At 41.7% G+C, this 21909-nt stretch overlaps 1 protein-coding gene across 1 annotated transcript; it reads right to left on the bottom strand.

The window, feature by feature from the left end:
- Positions 1-15511: 15511 nt before the first annotated feature.
- On the bottom strand, positions 15512-21909 carry LOC127752751 (sucrose transport protein SUT3-like). The gene is given in 11 exon segments (XM_052278156.1): positions 15512-16312; positions 16994-17317; positions 17516-17591; positions 17764-17863; positions 17980-18013; positions 18108-18192; positions 18318-18382; positions 19768-19790; positions 19793-19850; positions 20001-20066; positions 21665-21909. Coding segments are annotated over 11 exon segments (1503 nt in total). The 5' UTR covers positions 21821-21909; the 3' UTR covers positions 15512-15796.

Below are 21909 nucleotides of genomic sequence, written 5' to 3'. Positions count from 1 at the left end.
AGCTTGCTAGTGCATTCACAATGTATATATATAGAAAAGAAATCATGAGGCATCTTTTGCTTAATCCAGGGATGATTAAACTAATCAGCCCCATGATCCTTCCAAAGTTGTGCTAGGAGATTCTTGCATGTGTTCAGTTAGAATTTTGGTAGTTGTTGGTACGTACACTTGCAAATATTTTTGTGTTTGCTCCATGCGGCCGAGAAGCTGGCCGTCATGTGCTTGCAGGATCGTTTTGGAGAACCTTCTCACTAGTTTATTCTCCTAACTCTCTCTCTCACTTGACATCTCACTTAGTTTAGTGCATTATTCCAATAAAAGAATGTTCAAATTGATATAGTTAGATAGAATTTTTTTTCCATAAATTATAACTCTCTTAAAAGTTTGAATTTTGAAGCCTTATAGCACTCGCTCGCTTGGAAAGTTACAATTTTCGTTTCGAGAGTTGAATGATCGAACTATTTCACTTGAAATTCAAGTGTTTCAAACATAAGTACCATATATTTGTTCTCATAGTGCACGATGAGTGGCGATTGAATAGCGCATTGTATATGTTTAGGAAACACATATCGAAGAAACTCTTATGGTTTATTTATTATTAGTTAGTGAACCGATTCTTTTTTAAAGTGAGAAGAAAAAGCATGGTACGTTTCTAGGCATGTTCTTTTTTTCATCTAGGGATTTTGGGACATGCTGCATGATGCTGGAAGTGGAGGAGGATAGGAAAGTACAAGAGGGAATTGGAGGAATGAGCTGGCTATGTAGAGAAAGAATCAAATATACAAAATAAAAAATAATGTTGGTTTAGAGAGAGAGAGAGAGAGAGAGAGAGAGAGAGAGGGGTAGCTGCTGGCCACCATTTGATGTATTTTTTCAGAAAAAAAATGCAAGAGAAAAGAGGAGGAAAGCTGCAGGAATCTAAGGGGGGAGGATGGGGATGCATGGGGGGGTCCTATGGAGGTGCAGAGATTGCTACCTAACACACGTACAGCTATCATGCGTCTGGCTCCTTGGCCCCCATGCCATCTCCATCTCCTCTCTTGCCTATATCTATCATTTCTCTGTTCAATTTTGTTATGTTCAATTCGTGGACGTCGCAAAATCGCACTTCTTAAACCATTTTTGGTTCAGAAAATATTTGTTATCTAGCTAGCTATATTGCAAGGCGATCCTTTGTTTTGGATCATTCCATTTAATTTTGATACATTTGGCTCGAGTGTATACCATTTCGCCGCATAAAATGGTAAAGAAGGTTGTGTCCTACTCCCGTCTCGATATTAGGCATGTCGATTAATATATATACCAGTGTTGATCAACATGTAAGGTAATGAGATTTTTAATAGTCCCCAAGGAGGTGCCCACATGTTTTATTGTTAATATGTATTGCCTCCCAATAGTATTGTATGGTAGAGCGTGAAAAAGTTCACATGACACTACCTCCTTTGGTACTTTTCCTTCTTTTTTTAGTCTTCTGTTATATGTCAACATGATATTTTTATACTTATGTAGTATTTAAAATAATATTATAACAGAATTTTGGCCCACTAATTAATGCTTAAAATATACATTTATATGCATATAAATGCAATATATAATTTATATAAACCATGAAATGAAATATGTCATAATCAACTTGTATCGAAATGTTTTGTTCCGACTTGTGAGTGGCATTCGGAATGGATTGACAAGAATGATCTAATGAGCACCGATTCCCAAAGGATCTAAAATGATTCAATCCTAAGGAAAAGTGAGAGAGAGGGGCAATAACCATTGAACCACACTTATAAATCATCGACTAACACATATTGTGTAATAATTCTAATTAGTCTATGTGTCACTATACTATGTGGGTGATCGATCGAAAGAACGAATATGCTGTTTTTCCAATATTTAGAAATCAAATTAACTGGTTTTTACTACACAAAATAATCTGAACACACATCCAAAGAGACCAGCACCAGCCTCAGCCCCTCAAACACGCAAGCCCACTGATCACCCCTTTTGCCATTTTCAAACCTGCAACCAATGGGGGCACAAGTGCATGCATGCAGTACTGCTACAAATTTGAAAGGACCACATATGCACACTACCCCCCAAAACCTAACTGCCAAGATAAGTAGGGCCAGATGAGAAAAGCTCTGCATTTTTTTTCCACCTTTATTTTCATTATATGCACACACTACCATCTTCACTTCTTGTTGCTCACTTTCTGAGAACCTTTTCAAACATAGGGCCATCTTACTTACAAAGAATTAGGATGCATATCTAGCACCTTGTTTGTACATCTTAACTACATCCTACGATATTAGTTTGTAGGCAATTCCATGAAACCTATTTATATGTATCTCAAAAGGATGCTTCCTATAAAAATCCTGAAAAGTATCATGGAGACAATGTGGTTAATTCCTACGAAAATCCCGCGTTTCAAAGGAGGCCTGAAAAGTATCATGGAAACATAATTACATGTATATGTGTTGAATAGTAGTTCTTATAGAGAAATATGTACATATGTAGACCAAGAATAATGGCATTCCTCATGATTACTACTGATCTCGTGAGTGCATGCATGCAAATCATCGTACTCAAAAGAAGCAATGATGCATGTTTAAAACATGCATATACATGTGTATGCATGCTAGCTAAAGATATAGATTGCTACCCTCTAATGGCGCCAAGGGATATATGCATGGTGAAAAGACAAGGGCATGATCCATGCAAAATAATTGATGGCTGTATATATGCAGCCAATCCCATGTCTAGCTAGCTAGTACATACATATGTTCATCACTCTATTGAAGTTATTAGTCCAATAATCTAGAAAGTTATTTATTCCCTTGACTCAAAACAGTTAGGAGTTGACATATTCAGGTCAAGATGATTGCAACCTTTGTGAAATCAACATTATTAATTAATCATTAATAATGCCAGCATGAAGTGGTGACGTACGGCAAGATCGATCTGAGCAAGTATCTGATCTATAATTCAGTCATTCTCAGCTTTGATTCGAAGTCGGTCATCCATGGTGATGTGTGTGAGAATGATCCTGTCGACATAACGATCGAGCGCTGATTTTCAAGATTCTATTTTCTGGTTTGACGAGGAAAATATAGTATATGCAATACTTTTAGGCCACTACTCAGAAACACCGTTATATAATTTTCGTCAACTATATATATGAAGATTTAGCAATATGAAGTTGTAATTTGTATTTGGCAGTCGTTCAATTTACAAGCTTTGTAAATAGTTGGTTGTAACTTCATTGAAGTAAATGTTGTGATGGTTTCTATTATTTGAGAGGGAGAACGCGCGCGCCATGGATGAATGATGCTTACATCTCACACTTTTTCGTACACTAGTGACATGCCAGTGCATTGCAAACTATATCTTGAAGAATATGGATGAATGATTCTACGTGGTTTAGTTTTTACGTTGCAATGATATCTGGAGGGATGCAGGAACGGTATTAAGCCATTTCCAAACCAAGATACTAGACATAGTTTTCAAAAACTCCACATCATCAAGAAACTATAGTACTAGACACTACTTTGCCAATGTAAACACCACTATTCTATACTTAAATTTAATGCTATCTATCTCACACGATGTCTTGGATGTTGTGTAGAAACCATGTCTCATGCAAGACATGGTTTTCTTCTCTTTCCTCATTTATTCACTTGCCACATCATTTTTTATTCTAGGTGGCAGCTTATTTAATGCTATGGACATCATCCTAATCATTGGGTTGGGAATGGCCTTATGGACTTTAGTCTTTTCTATCTTTTATTTGGTTTTCTAGTGCATTGATTTCGCGTGGAAAACAACGGATTTTGAGTAGGGATCGGTACGATGATGGAGAGAAGAAGGTGGACAAATAGTAGTATTTATCAAATAGTAGTATTTATCACATACTCGTATGTTATAATAGGACATGTTCCAGAAACGTGGTTTATTTTATACGGGATTTGGAAACATGTTCAATTTTTTCTCCCATATATATTTTTTTCTTTCGGTTGTTTAGCTTTTTTTTTTCTTGATGGGATGTGGGATATCAATGGAGGGGAAGTGAGCAGTTTTTTAAGGATGTGGGATAGGATGAAAACAGAAGGAGGACGACCGTGCTTTTACGAGACTAGAGACATGGCTAGCTACAGGTAGTAGCTGCATATATCGGGTGTGTGTGTATATATAGCCCCAATTTTGCACATTTCCTAGGTAATCTCGATTTGATCGACTGATAGATCGATGAAGATGATGAATGGCCGATCGATCGAGCATGTGCATGGCTGATGCTAGCGAAGACGGACAGTGACAGAACAGCTGCAGGGGCATGCCTTTTTCTGAATTTCCTCTCCCTCTCCATCGTGAACAGTAAAAGTGTGAACGACCAGTGGGCTGCGTAAGGACGAACAATGGCTTTAGAACGAACAAATTATGATCGCGAATGTTTTTTCATGTCATGGAAGTCATCACCACTCATAATATTGCACAATTATTAGGTCGGAAAAATGTTCATTGTACAAACCCTCCATTCTCTGTTTCAAAAACAAAAAAATAAAAAAAAAAATCCTCCATTCTTCCAAAATTCCTGAAACAGAAACCTAAGCTTCGTGATCGGACATTTGTCACTATTTAAAACTGTTCAAAACATTCAGTTTAATTACCGCTGGGACTAGAACATGACACTCGTTTTTAGTGGCATGGTACATATATATACTCCCTCCATTTCAAATTGATCTACATATTTCATATATATATCAAGACCAAAAAAAAAACTAATAACTCTCTCATACTATATTTACTCTAGCAACAAACGCGATGCATGCATCATCCCCACTATCTCCTAGCCAATAGCAAATCAAGATATTGTATGTGGGTTATAAATATTTGTGTGTATGGATGCATGCATTAATATCCATTTACTCCAATGCACAAATAACGAATAGACTTAATAAATAAACACAAATATGTAAATCATTTAGAAATAACCTAAAAAAATATATGTAGATTAATTTAGAATGGAATGATGACTTGTTTAGGTTTTTTTTAGCACTATAGATATATGTGCACATGTATAATTACAAGGGGCGGGCTTTAAAAGTTGAGCTAAGGTGTTTTTCATATGAGATTGGCCTCAGCAATTGTTGCGTGTCAAATGTGTGGGTCCAATATGCCTGATAGACTTTGTCCATAAATTAAGTTGCACGTGCTAAAATGTCCCGCTCAAGTTACAGCAAAGTACAACTTGCTCGTTTTTTTGTTAGCATGTTTTTCGAATTATTAAATGATATATTTTATGTAAAAATATTCTATATAGAAGTTTTTTAAGAAAAACAAAAAAATCTATTTTTAAATTTTATAATATTTAGTACTTAATTGATTATGCGCTAATAAGCTATGCTGTTTTACGTGTTGGCAATATGCTAATCTAATATAGAGTTTCAAATGGACCTTAAAGCCACTTCCAATTGAAGTTTCATTTGCCATGTCAGCAATTTGGATGATGTGGTAAGGTTTTAATGAATTGAGAGATGAAATGAGCTTCATCTAGATGAAACCATATCTACGCTCTTTCCAGTACAGATTGTCTCTTATATGTATTGCTTGTGAAACAATACATTGTAAAAGTTATTTCAATCATCAATTAAATATCTTATTTGTTACATGGCACCATTAGAAACATAAAAATAATAGTATCTCTTACTGGGAATGGTCTAATAACTGCTAGCTCCTTTTGAAGTACTCTTTAAAAATAATGTAAAAGCTATAGCACAGCTTAGATAGACACTACTTCCTCCGTTTCACAATGTAAGTCACTCTAGTGCTTTTGGACTTCAATCCACCACCTGTGATATGCTGTTTTGACAAATAATATTTATAAAAGTAAATTATTTTAAATAAAATAGTTGTATATTATGGTAGTTTGTTGATTGATAAATCTAGTACTAGTAACATCATTTTTTACGTCATTATTTTTTTTCAATTGAAAGTGAACGCTAAAATTGTCTGACTTATCACTATTTTAAAAATGCTTTATAGTTTTTAGTAGAGGGAGTAATCGGCAGTGCCACACAAATATTTAGCAATGTAGATAACCAAAACAACCCTAAAATAGTTCGATTCCATGGAGCAGTTCAGTACCCATAAATATTATTAACTAGATGAATACCCCATCGTGTTGCTGCGGAAAATTAAGTTGCATAATATGTGCAAATAAAATGTAATTTGATTATCAAAACTAAAACAATTTGATACAATTTTGAGCCTAAAAATAATTGAGATTGCATGTTTTTATGAGAGAAGAAAGAAGAGACAATTTAGACCATAGATCTATCATCCAAAGGCTATAAACAATTAGGGTAATGTGGCTTAAGGAGATAAGAGAGAAATAGCATTAACTACATTTAGTGGGGATGAACTATATAAATATATAGGATACGCTGTCTGAATGGGCCCTCTAGAGCCTTAGAAGGGGGGCGGCTAATGGGCGGGTGATCGCCCCAGGCGATCACCCCCCATCCCCCTATACACTATTCCTGCGTCCTCCTCCCCTTCTTCTCTTCCTACTACACCATAAATTTTTAAAAAATAAAAAACACAAGGTTGAAAAAATTTATGTATAGAAATACTACATATAAAAAATTTGAATTCAAATTCAAATTTAAAACGGGTATGTAAACTTTTGGCTTATAAACTTTGGGTCTATAAACTAATATTTGAATTCAAATTCAAATTTGAATCTGGTATGTAAACTTTTGACTTGTAAACTTTGGGTCTATAAACTTTAGGTGTATAAACTTTAGATGTATAAAATACTATATATAAAAATATTTGAATTCAAATACAAATTTGAATCAAATATAATTCAAATTCAAATTTGAATCGGGTACATAAACTTTTGACTTATAAACTTTGGGTCTATAAACTTTAGGTGTATAAGCTTTAGATGTATAGAAATATTATATATAAAAAATATTTGAATTCAAATTCAAATTTGAATCGGATATATAAACTTTTGATTTATAAACTTTAGGTCACTAAACTTTAGAGGTGTAAACTTAAGGTGTATGAATTTTAGGTGCATAAATTTACTAAAATAGGAAAGTAATGCGGTGCCAAAAAAGAAAAACAGGTGGAGGAGAGGGGGGCGCCCAGGGGCGATCGCTTCCGCCTTAGAAGTTCCTTCCTCTCAACAACGAACAATTGAAGAAATGTATGAAATTTGGGCTTCTGGCTGATTTTCAGCCCAAATATAATCTCTCGGATCGAATTTAGGGCCCATCCTTAGGCTGCATTGGCATGGAAGATTGGATGTACAAGTTCACCAGCCTTCCCTCAACTTTACACCAAGTTTGTTTGACATCCCTTATCCTCAATACCAGAAATCTTCACCCCTAAACTATACAAAACCGTGCCATTTAGGTCCGATAGTAGTATAGATACCTAGTTTTGATGACGTGGCATCCTAGTCAGCAAAAAAAATAAATAAGATATATGGGGCCCACATGTAAGTCTGAGAAAAAAAATATGGGACCCACAGCTCTTCTTTATTCTCTTCTCTTCTCTCCTTGCTTCTCTTCTTGGGAGGTTGCCGGTGGCAGATGGGTGAGAAGCGGCCGGTGAGTCCGGCCGAGATCCGCCACCTCGAGAGGGTCCGTCACCGCCGCCACCACCGCCGCACCCGACGACAAGGTGGAGGTCCGAGGCGGAGCTTTCACAATGGCGACTACGACAGTGGATCAGATGCCGTTGAAGTCGAAGGCCGGCGTTGGGGACGCGGCATGGGCGGATGAGTTCGCCGAGTTTGTGGCGTTGTAGCAGGGCGCGCACCGCCGTTCGCTGAGAGACTCTGTGGCGTTCGTCGAGGGCGGGTTGTCGGACCCCCGACAACCAGGGGTGGAGGGCTCGGTATAGCGAAGTGTGGCGCTCGACATACCTTGCTCCTCCCGCCTACAGTGCATGCATGGTTCAAATATGGATGGCTAGCCAATTGCTTGATCCTATGATTTGCTTTTCTTTCCATATGTTATTATTCTTCCAAATTAATAGCCATCTATCAATTTATTTTCCATATTGTGTCAGTGTCTTCTTTCCAATCTGACGCGATACGGATCGATTGTTTACTTGTATTCGTATACGTGTGCGCACTGCTCATGGCAAGAAATTTTCATCCTGAGCTGCCTTGCCTTTTGATTTCCTAGGTTTCCATGCAAGCATGTATTTGCTTTCCATATGCAAGCAACGTAGGAAATCAATGGCCGCCGAATCTCGTGATTAACATCCCCTAATGCCAATGCCGCAGTGGTATACTTCTGTTTACGTGAAACCCTGTTAGGAACCCACTACTTCCAACTCAACAACAAGCATCCACCATAGAAGCAACAACTGTTTTGGGGAGAGAAGAAGAAGCTATGGAATACAAGTGCTGGAAACTTCTAGAACCGAGGGAGGGGGGGAGGCTAGAGATCGGAGGAGAGGTAGGGGAGAGAGATCGATGAGGGTGCCCACCGGCCGCCCAAGTCGCCGCCGCCGCCGGGAGCTTCAGCTCTGCCAAGTCCAAATGATCTTTCGATGCCCCCTGGTGTTGCCGATGTTGCTGCTTGTATGCTGCTCCCTTCCGTTTGCTTGGGCCTCATGGCGATGGGATGACCAGCCCGTGTGCGGCCCACCCGGGATCCTGACCATCCCCTCTTCTTGAAATTCGGCTTGTCCCCAAGCCGATGGAATACACCTCTCGGATCCCATGGTTGCTCCAAATATTTGGTGTTAGACAATGAACCATCATTGAAGAAGAATAGAGCAAGTAGCTTTACCTTGAATAACTGCTTACTCCATGTAAAGTACTCCTAGGTGATGCATGACAATGGCACTGTTACGAATTGCTTGCCAACATGGATTCCCAACAATTTGATATGCTGCAAACAGTGACAACCTCGCTTGATCAACACCACTGTAGGAACTAACCCAAAAGTATACTTCTCATCATGAATTGAATTAGTGTCTGCTTCCATTCCTTTCACCTTTTGCAACCTTTTTCTTCAGCAATCATATATAGCAAATCTCTTTCAACATTCAAACCAATGTAATTTGATTCCAAACATGATTCAGATTCTGATATCACCATGCAAATTATTCTCATATTCCATTTCTCCACTATAGTTGGGTAGTAGTTGAGCAACATCCCCCAGAGATCAACATATGATAACCAAATAGATAATGATTCAGGATCACAAATAACTAGATTGCTTTCCTTGCTAGCAAGTGATGTCAAACTGACGTGGAAAATCAAAGCCCGAATTTGGTGCATTTTCTGCTCAAAGCAAGTGGAAGTTTCAATAGTAATCATTTTCTTTTGCTCATTCCAAGGAATTATACTTGCAGCAAAATCAGTAGTGCAACCCTTCCCTACTCTAGCTTCCAGCAAACCAACTAATGGCAGCCAAGGTGGCATCCATTGCAATCTGGTCCTAAAATAGCTGAGGATTGGCAAGGCTAGATATGGATTCCAACATTCCTGTGTCCCTTCCTCAAAACTAGTGTCAATAATTCTACTACTCCTTGTCCTCTTCTCATCCCATGCAATTATACTCAAAGCAGTGACATAATTGCAACTTTCCTGCTACTAGTTTGGAAAGGCAAAATTCTGAAACTTGCTTCATGTGGTGGAGGCCAGGGCTCCAACTCAACCATTTCATTTGATAAAACCACCCTTTGAAATATAAGAGCTCCAATACAAAAATGTACCCATGCCAAAGAACTTACTAGACTTGGTGGAGGCCAGGGTGGGACGAAATAGAATCTCATCCCATGATGATTGATTGTAGTCCAGGTCATATACCACTTCTTCCATCCTGACCAGGCAGGTGGCCATGGGTTTCTCTTGGGGTGTTCCATCAGTGGCTTATTGTCACTCTCAGTACATTTCATCGAACACTTCATAGGCACCTGATCTCCCACGCAAATGGCATCACCAAGCTTCAGCCCTGTGGGTGGAGATGGTTCTACCAATGATGTCATGAACTCCATAGGGCTAGCCATAAGCGGAAACGCAAGCATAACTTGTTCAGTGCCCCGTTTGACGCCGGAGCTAGACATCGAACACTTAGCATGCGTCACCTTGGGGTGGTCAAGATTGTTGATGTCAGTGGCACCGATTGCATTCCCAGCAGCTACCAACTCCATAGAGGCCACAACAGTGGTGGTGGACGTAACCACTATAGCCATAGTGAGATCGGGCTCGATGGTAGGACCGGAGCATTTCGTCGAACACATGGTGGGCGTGACCTCGGGTGAGTCCTTGGCGACGATGCAGGGGGCGTGGCCCTTGTCCTTGTTGTCTCCTAGCTCCCAGGTAGCTGTTGGAGCAGTATCCTCACCAATGTGACTTGAACTCGTCGTTGCCCAAGTGAAGTTGTTGTTGGGGCATTCTGTCAAACACTTGGTAGGCGCTGGAGTAGGTGGTGCGATGGGTGCTGTAGGTGATTTAGCCTTGAGAACAGCGGTGGTTGCCCTGATGGCTTCAATTATTTCCTCGGAAGCCTTGCTCCTACGAACCTCTATCTCCTCCAACTTTTGAAATATCTGATTGATCTTCTCCTCTTGCATGCGCTTGGCCTCCATTTGTTCAAACTTCTCCAATATCCGATCTAGAGCTTTGTCTAGCCATTTCTCCTCTTTGTTCATGGTAGAATTGATGGGGACAGGCTTAGATGTCCTCTGATCTTCCTTGGGCATCTCAGATTGGCTAGGCATTCCATCGAACAGGTTGTGGGCGTTGGTGTCATGAGCACCACCCTTGCCCAAATCCAACAACCACTTGCATGGGGCATTGTTGCAGTACTCTCCCATCAACTCCATGCTAGAAATCCCATGAATCGATAGCTCTGATACCAGATTGTTAGGAACCCACTACTTCCAACTCAACAACAAGCATCCACCATAGAAGTAACAACTGTTTTGGGGAGAGAAGAAGCTATGGAATACAAGTGCTGGAAACTTCTAGAATCGAGGGGAGGGGGGAGGCTGGAGATCGGAGGAGAGGTAGGGGAGAGAGATCGACGAGGGTGCTCACCGGCCGCCCAAGTCGCCGCCGCCGCCGGGAGCTTCAGCTCCGCCAAGTCCAAATGATCTTTCGATGCCCCCTGGTGTTACCGATGCTGCTGCTTGTATGCTGCTCCCTTCCGTTTGCTTGGGCCTCATGGCGATGGGCTGACCAGCCCGTGTGCGGCCCACCCGGGATCCTGACAAACCCATTCACACTTGTTTACTTCCATCAGCCAACCTTGAAATTGTATCGATCACCTTATAGAGAAATGGCATGAGTATATATACCTGCATATACACTAGGCACTAGAGCAACCAGCGGCACGTGTCTTACAATATGAAATCAATGGCCGAGATGTGCTTCTATGCTCCTTAAAAAAAAAGTTGCACGAAAATCAAAGCTCATCAATGACTGAGATTAAAAGCGGATTAACAGTGTAATCATCATTAGTGAGGGGTATTTTTGTCCATAAAATTTGGAGCCCAGTCTAACTCCACCGTAACAACGCGCATGTACCGTGCGCTTTTCACTCGCCTTGCCGCCACTGCTCCGCCCTCTTCCTCCCCCGCGCCGCCGCCTAGACCCAGCACCCATGGATACGTGTGGCGCCAGGGAACCAGAGTAGGTGGTCGGCCGGCGCCGTTGTGGGGAACGGGTGATGCCGATGCCGATGGAGCACTGCCGCCTCGCTCCATCTAATCCGGTTAGCGCCGCCCCTGATGACCTCCCGGCCGTCGCCACTATTTGCGCAACAAGATTCGCCTTGAGCGCGAGGAGCCGAGGACTACGGTAACGTGGACGTCGAGCACGCCGCCGTGCCGGCAGCTGTCAAGCGGCCCTAGCAACAGCTGAAGCAGCAGCTTTTTCGGCAACATGATTTACCCCTCATCCAAGGCCAAGTTGCCATTCCAGCTTGTGCCTTTTGGCTTGTTTGATCTCTGTCTGCAATGGCCAGCTTGCTGCAAGTTTGATGTGATCATGTGAACTGTGATCGTGGATATATTGGTGGTGAGCTGTATAAATGAATGGGGGAGGTAGAATGGCACGCAGATGCTTGTTTATGAGTATGTTCCCAACGGAAGTGCCTATACACATTTACATGGCTATTCCTCATTTGTGTTCTCATAACATTCTTTTCATGGAAGAAGAGGACGGAGAGGCGGCACTGCTTGCAGGAGGAAGACGGGTGGCGCTAGACTGAGCAGCGCCGGGGCCGGGAAGCGGTGAGGCGAGGGGAAAAAAAGGCGGAGCGCCGGGGCCGGGAAGCGACGAGGCGAGGGGAAGAAGAGGGCGGCGTGGCGAGGGAAGCGCTGGCATGCTTCCACGGCTGAGGAGCGGCGCTGCCCGAGGAGAGAGTGTCGCGGTCGCGGTCGCGGAGTAACTGGCCTAGTGGTGGGGATCACTTCAAAGTTAATCCTATGGACAAAAATACCCCTCGCTAATAAGGATTAAGTGTTAATCCTGTTTTAATCTCAGCCACCAGTGAACTTTGATTTTCGTGCAGCTTTTTTTATTTAGGAGCATAGAAGCACATCTCGTAAAATAAACCTTATCAAATATATTAAATGTTAGTTTTAATGAAACTAATTAGTCTTACATATGTTGCTAGATTTTTCTACAAACTTGATCAAACTTAAAAAAGTGACTAGAAAAAAAATCACAATGATTTATAATATGAAGAGGGAGTACAATACTAGAAACTATATGGGTTATTATGGATTGAATCCAATTTGCACCCTACCAATTCTGTTAGTAGTTTGAATAGTACTTTCGAGTTGTTTTTAGGATCGAAGCCAAATATTTAGCAACATTTCTCGCTACCAATCCAAATCTCTCTTAGCCATACTAATTTGGCTACTACTCGTCACAGACCAAATATAATCTTAACAAATCTACATTATTAAGTACTCCTCCTGTCACAACCCGTCACAAATTTAAGTGCTTTTGGACTTCAACCCACCACCTGTGATATGCTGTTTTGACAAATAATATTTATAAAAGTATATTATTTTAAATAAAATAGTTGTATATTATGGTAGTTTGTTGATTGATAAATCTAGTACTAGTAACATCATTTTTTACGTCATTATTTTTTTCAATTGAAAGTGAACGCTAAAATTGTCTGACTTATCACTATTTTAAAAGTGTTTTATAGTTATTAGTAGAGGGAGTAATCGGCAGTGCCGCACACAAATATTTGGCAATGTAGATAACCAAAACAACCCTAAAATAGTTCGATTCCATGGAGCAGTTCAGTACCCATAAATATTATTAAAACGCTGTCTGAATGGGCCCTCTAGAGCCTTAGAAGTTCCTTCCCTTTAGAGCCTTTGAAATGTATGAAGTTTGGGCTTCTGGCTGATTTTCAGCCCAAATATAATCTCTCGGCCCGAATTTAGGGCCCATCCTTAGGCTGCATTGCCATGGAAGATTGGATGAATAAGTTCACCAGCCATCCCTCAACTTTATACCATGTTTGTTTGACATCCCTTATCCTCAATATCAGAAATCTTCATCCCTAAACTATACAAAACCATGCCATTTAGGTCCCATAGTAGTCCCTCTATTCCAGAATATAAGGCATAACCACTCCTAACCCAAAGACCAAGAAAATAATTATTATCATCTTATAGTTTGGATCATCCTAATAAATACAATGCATGCATCCAATAGAATTAAAGAACATGAGAGTGAAGGATTTAAAAAAGTAATAATTTAATGGAGAAGAGGTCATAGTTAATGACCTATATACATACATGCCTTATATTATGGAACATCTAAAAAGTGGTTGTGCCTTATATTATGGAATGGATGGAGTAGTATAGATGTCTAGTTTTACTAACATCGCATCCTAGTCAGCAAAATAAAATAAAAAGGTATATGGGGCCCACATGTAAGTCTGAGAAAAAAATATGGGACCCATAGCTCTTCTTTATTCTCTTTTCTTCTCTTCTCTCCTTGCTTCTCTTCTCGGGAGGTTGCCGGTGGCAGATGGGTGAGAAGCAGCCGGTGAGTCCGGCCGAGATCCGCCACCTCAAGAGGCTCCGCCGCCACCACCGCACCCGACGACGAGGTGGAGGTCTGAGGTGAAGTTTTCACAATGGCGATGATGGCAGTGGATCAGATGCCGTTGACGTCGAAGGCCGGCACCGGGGACGCGGCATGGGCGGATGAGTTCGCCGAGTTCGCGGCGTCGTAGCGGGGCGCGCACCGCCTTTCACTGAGCGACTCTGTGGCGTTCGTCGAGGGTGGGTTGTCGGCCCCGGGGTCCGACAACGGTGGCAGAGACAGGGATGACAAGCACACCGCAATGCACACGCGTTGCTTTGGTGCATCTAACTCCACGGCCATGAACCTGTTGGTGGCAGTGCCGTCGGTGGAGGCGTTGGTGAACCGACCCGCCGTGGTTACAGACCGGCGGCTCGCGGGCGTTGCTCCCTTCACCGCTGCTGGGAGGCTCACCTCCCTTCACCGAGACGGCGAGTGGAGGCGGAGGCGGCTAAGGCGGAGGTGGAGGCGGAGGCGGTGAGGCGGGTTGAGGCGTTGGTGAGGCCAAGGAACCCGTCGTGGCTACCAACCGGCGGCTCATGGGCGCTGCTCACTTCACCACCACTGAGAGGCTCACCTCCCTTCACTGCGGTGGCGGGCGGAGGTGTAGGCTGCTGAGGGCCTGAGGCGGGCGGTGGTGGAGGTGGATGTGGAGGTGGAGGCAGCTCCCCCACCCTGGGGAGTGGCGGCGGCTGAGGGGGCGGGCGCCTCCGGCGCCCGGATCCAACAGCCTGCTACCCTAGCTAGATCGGCCGTCCCCATCCCTCCCCATCCTGGAAGAAAAGAGAAGGAAGAAGAGGACGGCTGACATGTGGGACACATATATTTTTTTTTATTTTGCTGAATAGGATGCCACGTCAAGTGTAACTAGAGATCCATACTGCTATAGGACCCGAATTGCACGGTTTTATGTAGTTTAGGGGTGAAGATTTTTTATATCGGGGATTAGGGATGTTATACAAACTCGATGTAAAGTTGAGGGAAGGCAGGTGAACTTATTCCAAGATTGGAAGCATATCACAGATTGGAGCCCATCGAAGCCCATTTGCATTAATTCCTCATTACCCATCCAAAGTCCACATGATTTGCAAAAGATAAAAAAAAAACAAGTTTAAAATAAGACTACCAACATTTGAACTGACCCAGAATATATATTATCACTACTAATTGTCATTAGTTAACTAGCTAGCTCTATAGCTTAGTGAGTCACTGTAAATAATTAGTTAGTTAGTTAATCGATTAGCAGTGTTTTAATTAGCGGGCTAAAATATTTGGCAGTTAGCATACTCAAACAGCTATAGCAGCAGCTAACTGTGGATTAAGTGGAGCTATAGCGGCTAAATTACGCATGAGAGCAAATAACTAGAACTCTTCTCAAACAGCTATAAAAGCAAGTTTAATAGTATAGCCAACTACTAGCTCCAATTCATTTATAGCTAATTTAATAGCTCATTCATATAATAGTTACATACTACACAATTAATACCTGGTCCCACCTGTCATACGCACGCTGCGTCTTGGAGTCTGTGCTACAGCTAGCTACAAATATGTAACCCGTTGCTCTTCTCTCTCCTCATTTATCTTCTTGAAATATATTTACAGCTGGCTTATAGCCTGCTATAGTACCTGCTCTAACTGGAGATAGCAGCAGCTATAGCGGGAGATTTAAAACCACGGAAAAAAAAAAGGGTGATAGACTAGTAGTGATCAGTGGCCGCCGGCCATGCTGACGGAGCGGACGGAGACCTTGGGCAGCAAGACGACGCCGGCGGCGGCGGCCGCGGCGGCGAACACGGACGCCATGGCGAACGCCGGGATGTTCCCCTCCCCGAACAGCTCGTCCCAGGGCCCGGCGCCGAGGGCGATGGCCATCTGCGGCACGACGATGGAGATGTTGAGGACGCCGGTGCAGAGGCCCTGCCCGCCGCCGCGGCTCGCCGCGAGCTGCGCCGTGACGGCGAACGGGACGCTGCAGAGGACGGCGAAGGGGAGGCCGAGGAAGACGAAGAGCGCCAGCGCCGACGCCCTGACGCCGCCCTCCTCCGCCGGCGCCCGCGCCGCGTCCTGCACCGAGCCGCCGAAGTCGCCGAGCGACCACGCGCTGAGCACGGAGACGGCCGCCATGGCGACGCACACGACGGCGCTGCTCATCACCCACACCGCGCGGGCGCCCAGCCGACGGCACATCGGCTCGATCAGGAACGAGCTGATGCCCAGCACGATCTGCGGCCATTGCCGACGTGTCAGTTCATCAAGACGTTTAGTGTTTTCAATGGAATGAAAAAATGACTGTGTGTTACAACAGTTTTATCCTATACATTGTATTTCCTTGGTTTTGGACCAAATGCTCATTCCTTCACTCTGCTCGGTGTACCTCTTTTCGGCTCACCGGTTTTTTATTTGCCTCCCCTTTCATTTTATGTTTTTTTTGCTTTTTTTTTATTTGGATGGACGAAGAAACATCTTCATTGTTTTAAGTAGTAAAGATTAACGTATAGATTAATTCGTGTGTATTATATATGTGTTTAGATTCATATGAAAGATAGTGAATCTATACGAGTAACGGTGATATCATAACGTCTTATTATTATAACGTGGAATGAAGTAGCTAGTAGATACAGTCTCCGTAAAAGAAAATAATAGACGTTCAGGGAAAAGATTTGATCAGGATTTTGAAAACTTGACAGTTAAATCATTTTTCAAATTGTTAGTTAAAAAAGTAGAAAAAGAAAACTTTTATGTGCATATTTGCCTCGAAAAGTATTAACACTATCACAATTCAAAACTTTAGGTTTTAGGTCAATTTTATTTTTTTTTAAAATAATTTAAATATTATTCTTAACATCAAATATTTTAAACCGGAGAGAAAAAAAGGCAAGTAATTGATGGATAGCTCGATCTGACCGAGTTAAGGAGGAGGCCGAAGGCGCCTTGGTGGACACCCTCTTGGAAGGCGGTGACCTCGGCGGGGGAGCCATCCGGGCGGCCATGGTAGATCTCGCGGCCCATCCAGTCGGTGTCGAAGAGGATGAAGGGGAACCACGAGAGCCAGGTGAGGCCGGTGACGATAAGCACCGACGGCATCCCGACGGGGAGGTTCTTCATCCCCTTGAACACGGCGAGGGCCCCCGACGCCTCACCCTCGTTCCGCTTCGCCGCCGCCACTGGGTCCAGCGCCACCTCCCTCGCGAACACCATCGTCACCGCCGTCGACAACCCCAAAAACACCTGCGCACATTACATCAAAATCAAATTTAGTAATTTTAGAGATTTTGTCGCTGGTCTTGTCTTGAATGTGTGTTCCATGATGCATTACGCATCGTCTTTCATGTAATAGAAAAAAATACATGTCACGTAAAAACCTTCAATTTTGAAGGTACTATAGTTGTATAAAAGCTGCAGCTTTTAATTAAATAAAATAATTACCACTGCAACCAAGAAGGCCGCTTTGAGATTCGCGCAGGCCTCGCAGCAAGCCCTGGTCATGAGAAAGGGAAACCACCTGCGGCCACATGCAATGCAATTCCACTATGAATATAGCATTCCGTTCATTTTTCTTAGAAAAAAAAATTGGCATCAAGAACTGATCAAAGCTGCTGATTTAGCATTCCATAGATGATTTTGATGATGAGAAAATTCAGAGCAGCTGTAGTCATCAGCGATCGATCACCGACTTGTGCCAGTCATTGGTGGATCCGGAGGAGTAGCCAAGGATGTTGCCTAATGCCATCCAAGAACAGAAGATCGCGTTGGCCGCGCTTGGGCCATGCCGACCTGAATATATTCCAATGTTCAGTAAGCAACAAAATTCAGAAAACCAAAACCAAGAACACAACTAATCTGTCATCAAATCAGGTATAAAATCTGGTGTTAATCTTCTCACGACTCACCTGACAAATCGGCCATCAGAGCGCGAGCTGGACCCTGCGCGAGAATCATATATCACATTGCAGATTATTCAGAGTTTCAGATGGATTCAGAGCTGAGAGTTTTCTTTCTTCTTCTTCAGGCTGCATACCTGCACGGTGTTGTTGGAGAAGTCGAGCAGCCAGAATCCGAGGATGAATGCCGCCGCTGCATGGTAACGAGGACCCCTGTAAACCCTGGATGGATTAAGTCGCTCGATTAGCGAGTCCGAATCCTGAAATTTTGCTTACTAATCGACCAATGATTTAATCAGCGAATTCATCAAGCTCTGTCACTGTCAGTGATCGAGCAGCTTAATTACTTGCAGTCCTCAGTCGTGTCGCCGAGAGCGTAGCCGATGTACGAGGAGAACCCGATGACGATCACCTGTCAGTCATGTAATTAGTTAATCAAATAACTAACTACTTACCTCCGTTTCATATTATTAGTTTTTTTAACTTTTAAGTCACTTTAGTTTTAACTAAATTTATGGAATTGTTAGATATAGTGTTTAAAAAAAGTGCACTATATCTAACAATTCCATAATATAGACGAAAGCTTTTTTTATTTAAGCTTTCGTCTTTTTTTTTTTAAAAAAAAGACGAAAGCTTTACCTTGCATATATTGATAGAGTAGAAGAAAAAACAAACAACCAAAAAAAGAGTTATTTACAGGGCCTGCCATAAAAAAAAAGAGCCCACAAAAGAAGAAACTACAGGGTTCTTCCAACGAAGTTAACTCAGCGAACTTTTGCGGCTCCCACTTTGATCCCACTTTGATCCAGGCCAACCCCTCTTCTTTGATTTTAGCGATGATGGTTGTCAGGATGGTAGCCACGTGGCGGAATATCCTAGTGTTTCTCTCACACCAGAGCTCCCAACCCACCAGTATAATCAGGGATTTTAAAGGTCCTTTGGGGATGTGCGGTGTGTGAAGAACCCTCTTCCACCATTCTTCCATCGAAGCGCAAGCGTCCTAATCTTGTATTTTGAGGTCTATGCTCGCCCAATGTTGTATGGCTGTCTAAATCCTTATAGAGAGCCTGCATTTTGCGACAAGATGGATTGTCGTTTCCTGTGATAATCTATAGAAGGGGCAGACTCTTTGGTTTTGCTAACTTCTCTTCTATAGCCTATCAGCCATCCATACCCTATTTTGGATGACCAACTATATGAAAAATTTGCACTTTGGGGGCGCCTAACATTTCCAAATTGTTTGATTGAACACCGTTCCTACTGCACATAGGAATTGTAGCTGATAAGCCGATTTTGCCGACTATTTACCATTTGCTGTAAACTTCTAAGTGATGGTGTCTCTCTAGTATCCTAAGGGGCCTATTCTCTGGATCATGGTCCATAGCTCGACATACTGACTTAGGTGATCTACTGTTGTGATTTGTAGCAGTCAGATGTCACGAATCAAAGTGTTAGAGGAGAGGGCCTCGCAATCTATTTGATTCTTTCGCCTTGAAGATGCGTAGATGGCCGGTGCCATTGTCTTAGGAATCTTGTTTTCAAGCCTGTGCGAGTGCAGAAACTCGCCGTCTTCCTATCTCGTAGGGTGATGGTCGTGGCTGCCGCGAATATCTCTCTATCAATTTGGTTGCAGGGCACTGGGAATGTAGTGCAAATTGGTGCTATAAATATTACTATATTTTTATATAAATTTGATGATCAAATTTTTTTTAAAACAAGTTTAACTTAAAAAAAAGTTTAAACGATTTATAATATAAAACGAAGAGAGTAGTTGGATGATAATTGGGTTTTTCTCACAGATATGCAGATGATTATGCATGTCTACGTCTTCCAAGGCTGGATGTGCACTTGTCACTGTACAGGCCGACGCATGGCTGAACCTGCAGGATGAAAGGCACAAACGTGAGGAGAAAACGTACTTTGAAGGATCATGTTTCTGAAATCATAAATCTTGATATAATTTTGTGAGTTTTCTTTTTTTAAGACCAGGGAATGATATATGACATCGCCATAGATAGGGCACTACTTACAATTAAGCCAGCAATAGGGCCACAGAGCCACATAACTGAAGTGAGTGCATGAGGAATTCCCAATGTCTGTTCCAAACAAAGTGATAGTGAAATGAAGTTAGTGAATGAATTAAGCCATGCACATATATGAAGAGAAATTAGTAATTAGTTCATGCTGGATTTTATCAAAGCACAACAAGGGTACTCCCTCAGGTTTTCCATGCATGTACGACGCTGTTGACTTTTGGACGATGTTTGATCATTTGTCTTATTAAAAGAATTATGTAATAAACATTTATTTTGTTTTGATTTGTTTTATATTAAAGATAATATAAGGAGTAAATTGTGCTTATGGTACATGAACTTGCGTGGTGGGTGCAAATAGGTACAATAACTTGTAGGTTGTTCATTTTGATACAATAACTTGGTTAGTCCGTGTACTCCTAGGCCAAAACAAGCCACACAAGAAAATTGATCTGAATCTACCGCAATCTTGATAATATGTACGTATTTGCATTATTTTTTTAATAACACAAAAAGTTCAAACATATGTCTAAAAGTTAATGACGTGGTACATTAAAAACCGGAGGGAGTATAATTTTAATTTGGTAGTATGATTGTAAATATATGGAAAATGCCTTTTTATTTTGACCAAAAAATAACATCTGGTGACTTTATTCAAGATTAATACTTTGTTATATGGTGCCATGGTTCAGTTACCATTTTTAGTTACAGTCCCTTGCTGTGCTAGACAATGCTTTACTCCTAAACATAGAAATGAATTCATTTCATTTTATAAAAAAAACTTTTACTAATAAAAACATTCATTTTCTATTACCAGGATATAGCTGAACTTAACAATATATACCAAATTAATTTACAGAAGTAATAAGTTCATGGATAAAAACAATCTGACCTACACCACAACTACGCAAGAACTTGCGGTGAAATAAATGACTTATTACTCAAGGAATTGCCCATATTACAGCTATAGAACTTTTTGCAGGACAAGTGCCTTGGAAAAATGAATCGTGAAATCCAGTTCCAAAATTTTTCTTTTGAAAACTGTATATTAGCAAATGTTCAAGCTTTTGTTTAGAAATGCTGGAATTGTACACACAATTTTTTTCAGATTTTCACAGGAATTAATTCAACTCTACAAGAATGAGGAAAACAATTATATTGTTGCTTTCCAAAGGAACATAATGAGTAAAAACACCATAAAATAGGCTATAGCTAAAACCAGCTTAATTGGGAGGATGCTAATATGAAAGCTAGATGTTAAGCTACATGTTTTATTTTTTGAGGTGGGAGTTAGATCAAGATTAGCCATAGCAAACAGGCAGCATAAGAGGAAATCTGATATTCCCAATACTATTTGGAATTCCTCCAAATATTTCCACACAAACAAATTACACCTTCACATCAATAAAGAGTTAAAAGACAATAGAAAAAAAAAAATCTCCCTCTTGGAGACAAGAAAAGTATAGTACATATATACAATCACAACAACTAAGTAGTACTATGTTCTCTGTTCCATATTATTAGTTAAGACAGTTTGGGTTTTGAATAGATTCATACGTGAATCCATATATATATATATATATATATATGTGTTCAAATTCATATAGATACTAATGAATATAGACGAAAATGAAAAAGGACAAAACGCCTTAAACACATACCTGAACGTACGGGGTGAGGAGAGAGAGCTGCAGCGCCCAGCCGTACTGCACGCCACCGGCGACCATGCACGCAAGGAATAGCCCCGACAGGCTTATCTGCGGCGGGGCTTTGCCCTTGCCGTCGCCACCGCCGTCGAGCTCCATGTCGACGGCCATCGATCAATGGATCAAATATCCTATACGTACGAACCTATTTAGCTAGAGCTATAGCTAAGCTAGTTATATCCCAAGAGATCGAAGTTGAA

Source organism: Oryza glaberrima, chromosome 10 (assembly GCF_000147395.1).
Source record: "Oryza glaberrima chromosome 10, OglaRS2, whole genome shotgun sequence".
Classification (NCBI taxonomy): Eukaryota; Viridiplantae; Streptophyta; class Magnoliopsida; order Poales; family Poaceae; genus Oryza; species Oryza glaberrima.
The sequence above is the reverse complement of the archived record's forward strand: the minus strand, read 5'-3'. Positions and strand labels throughout refer to the sequence as shown.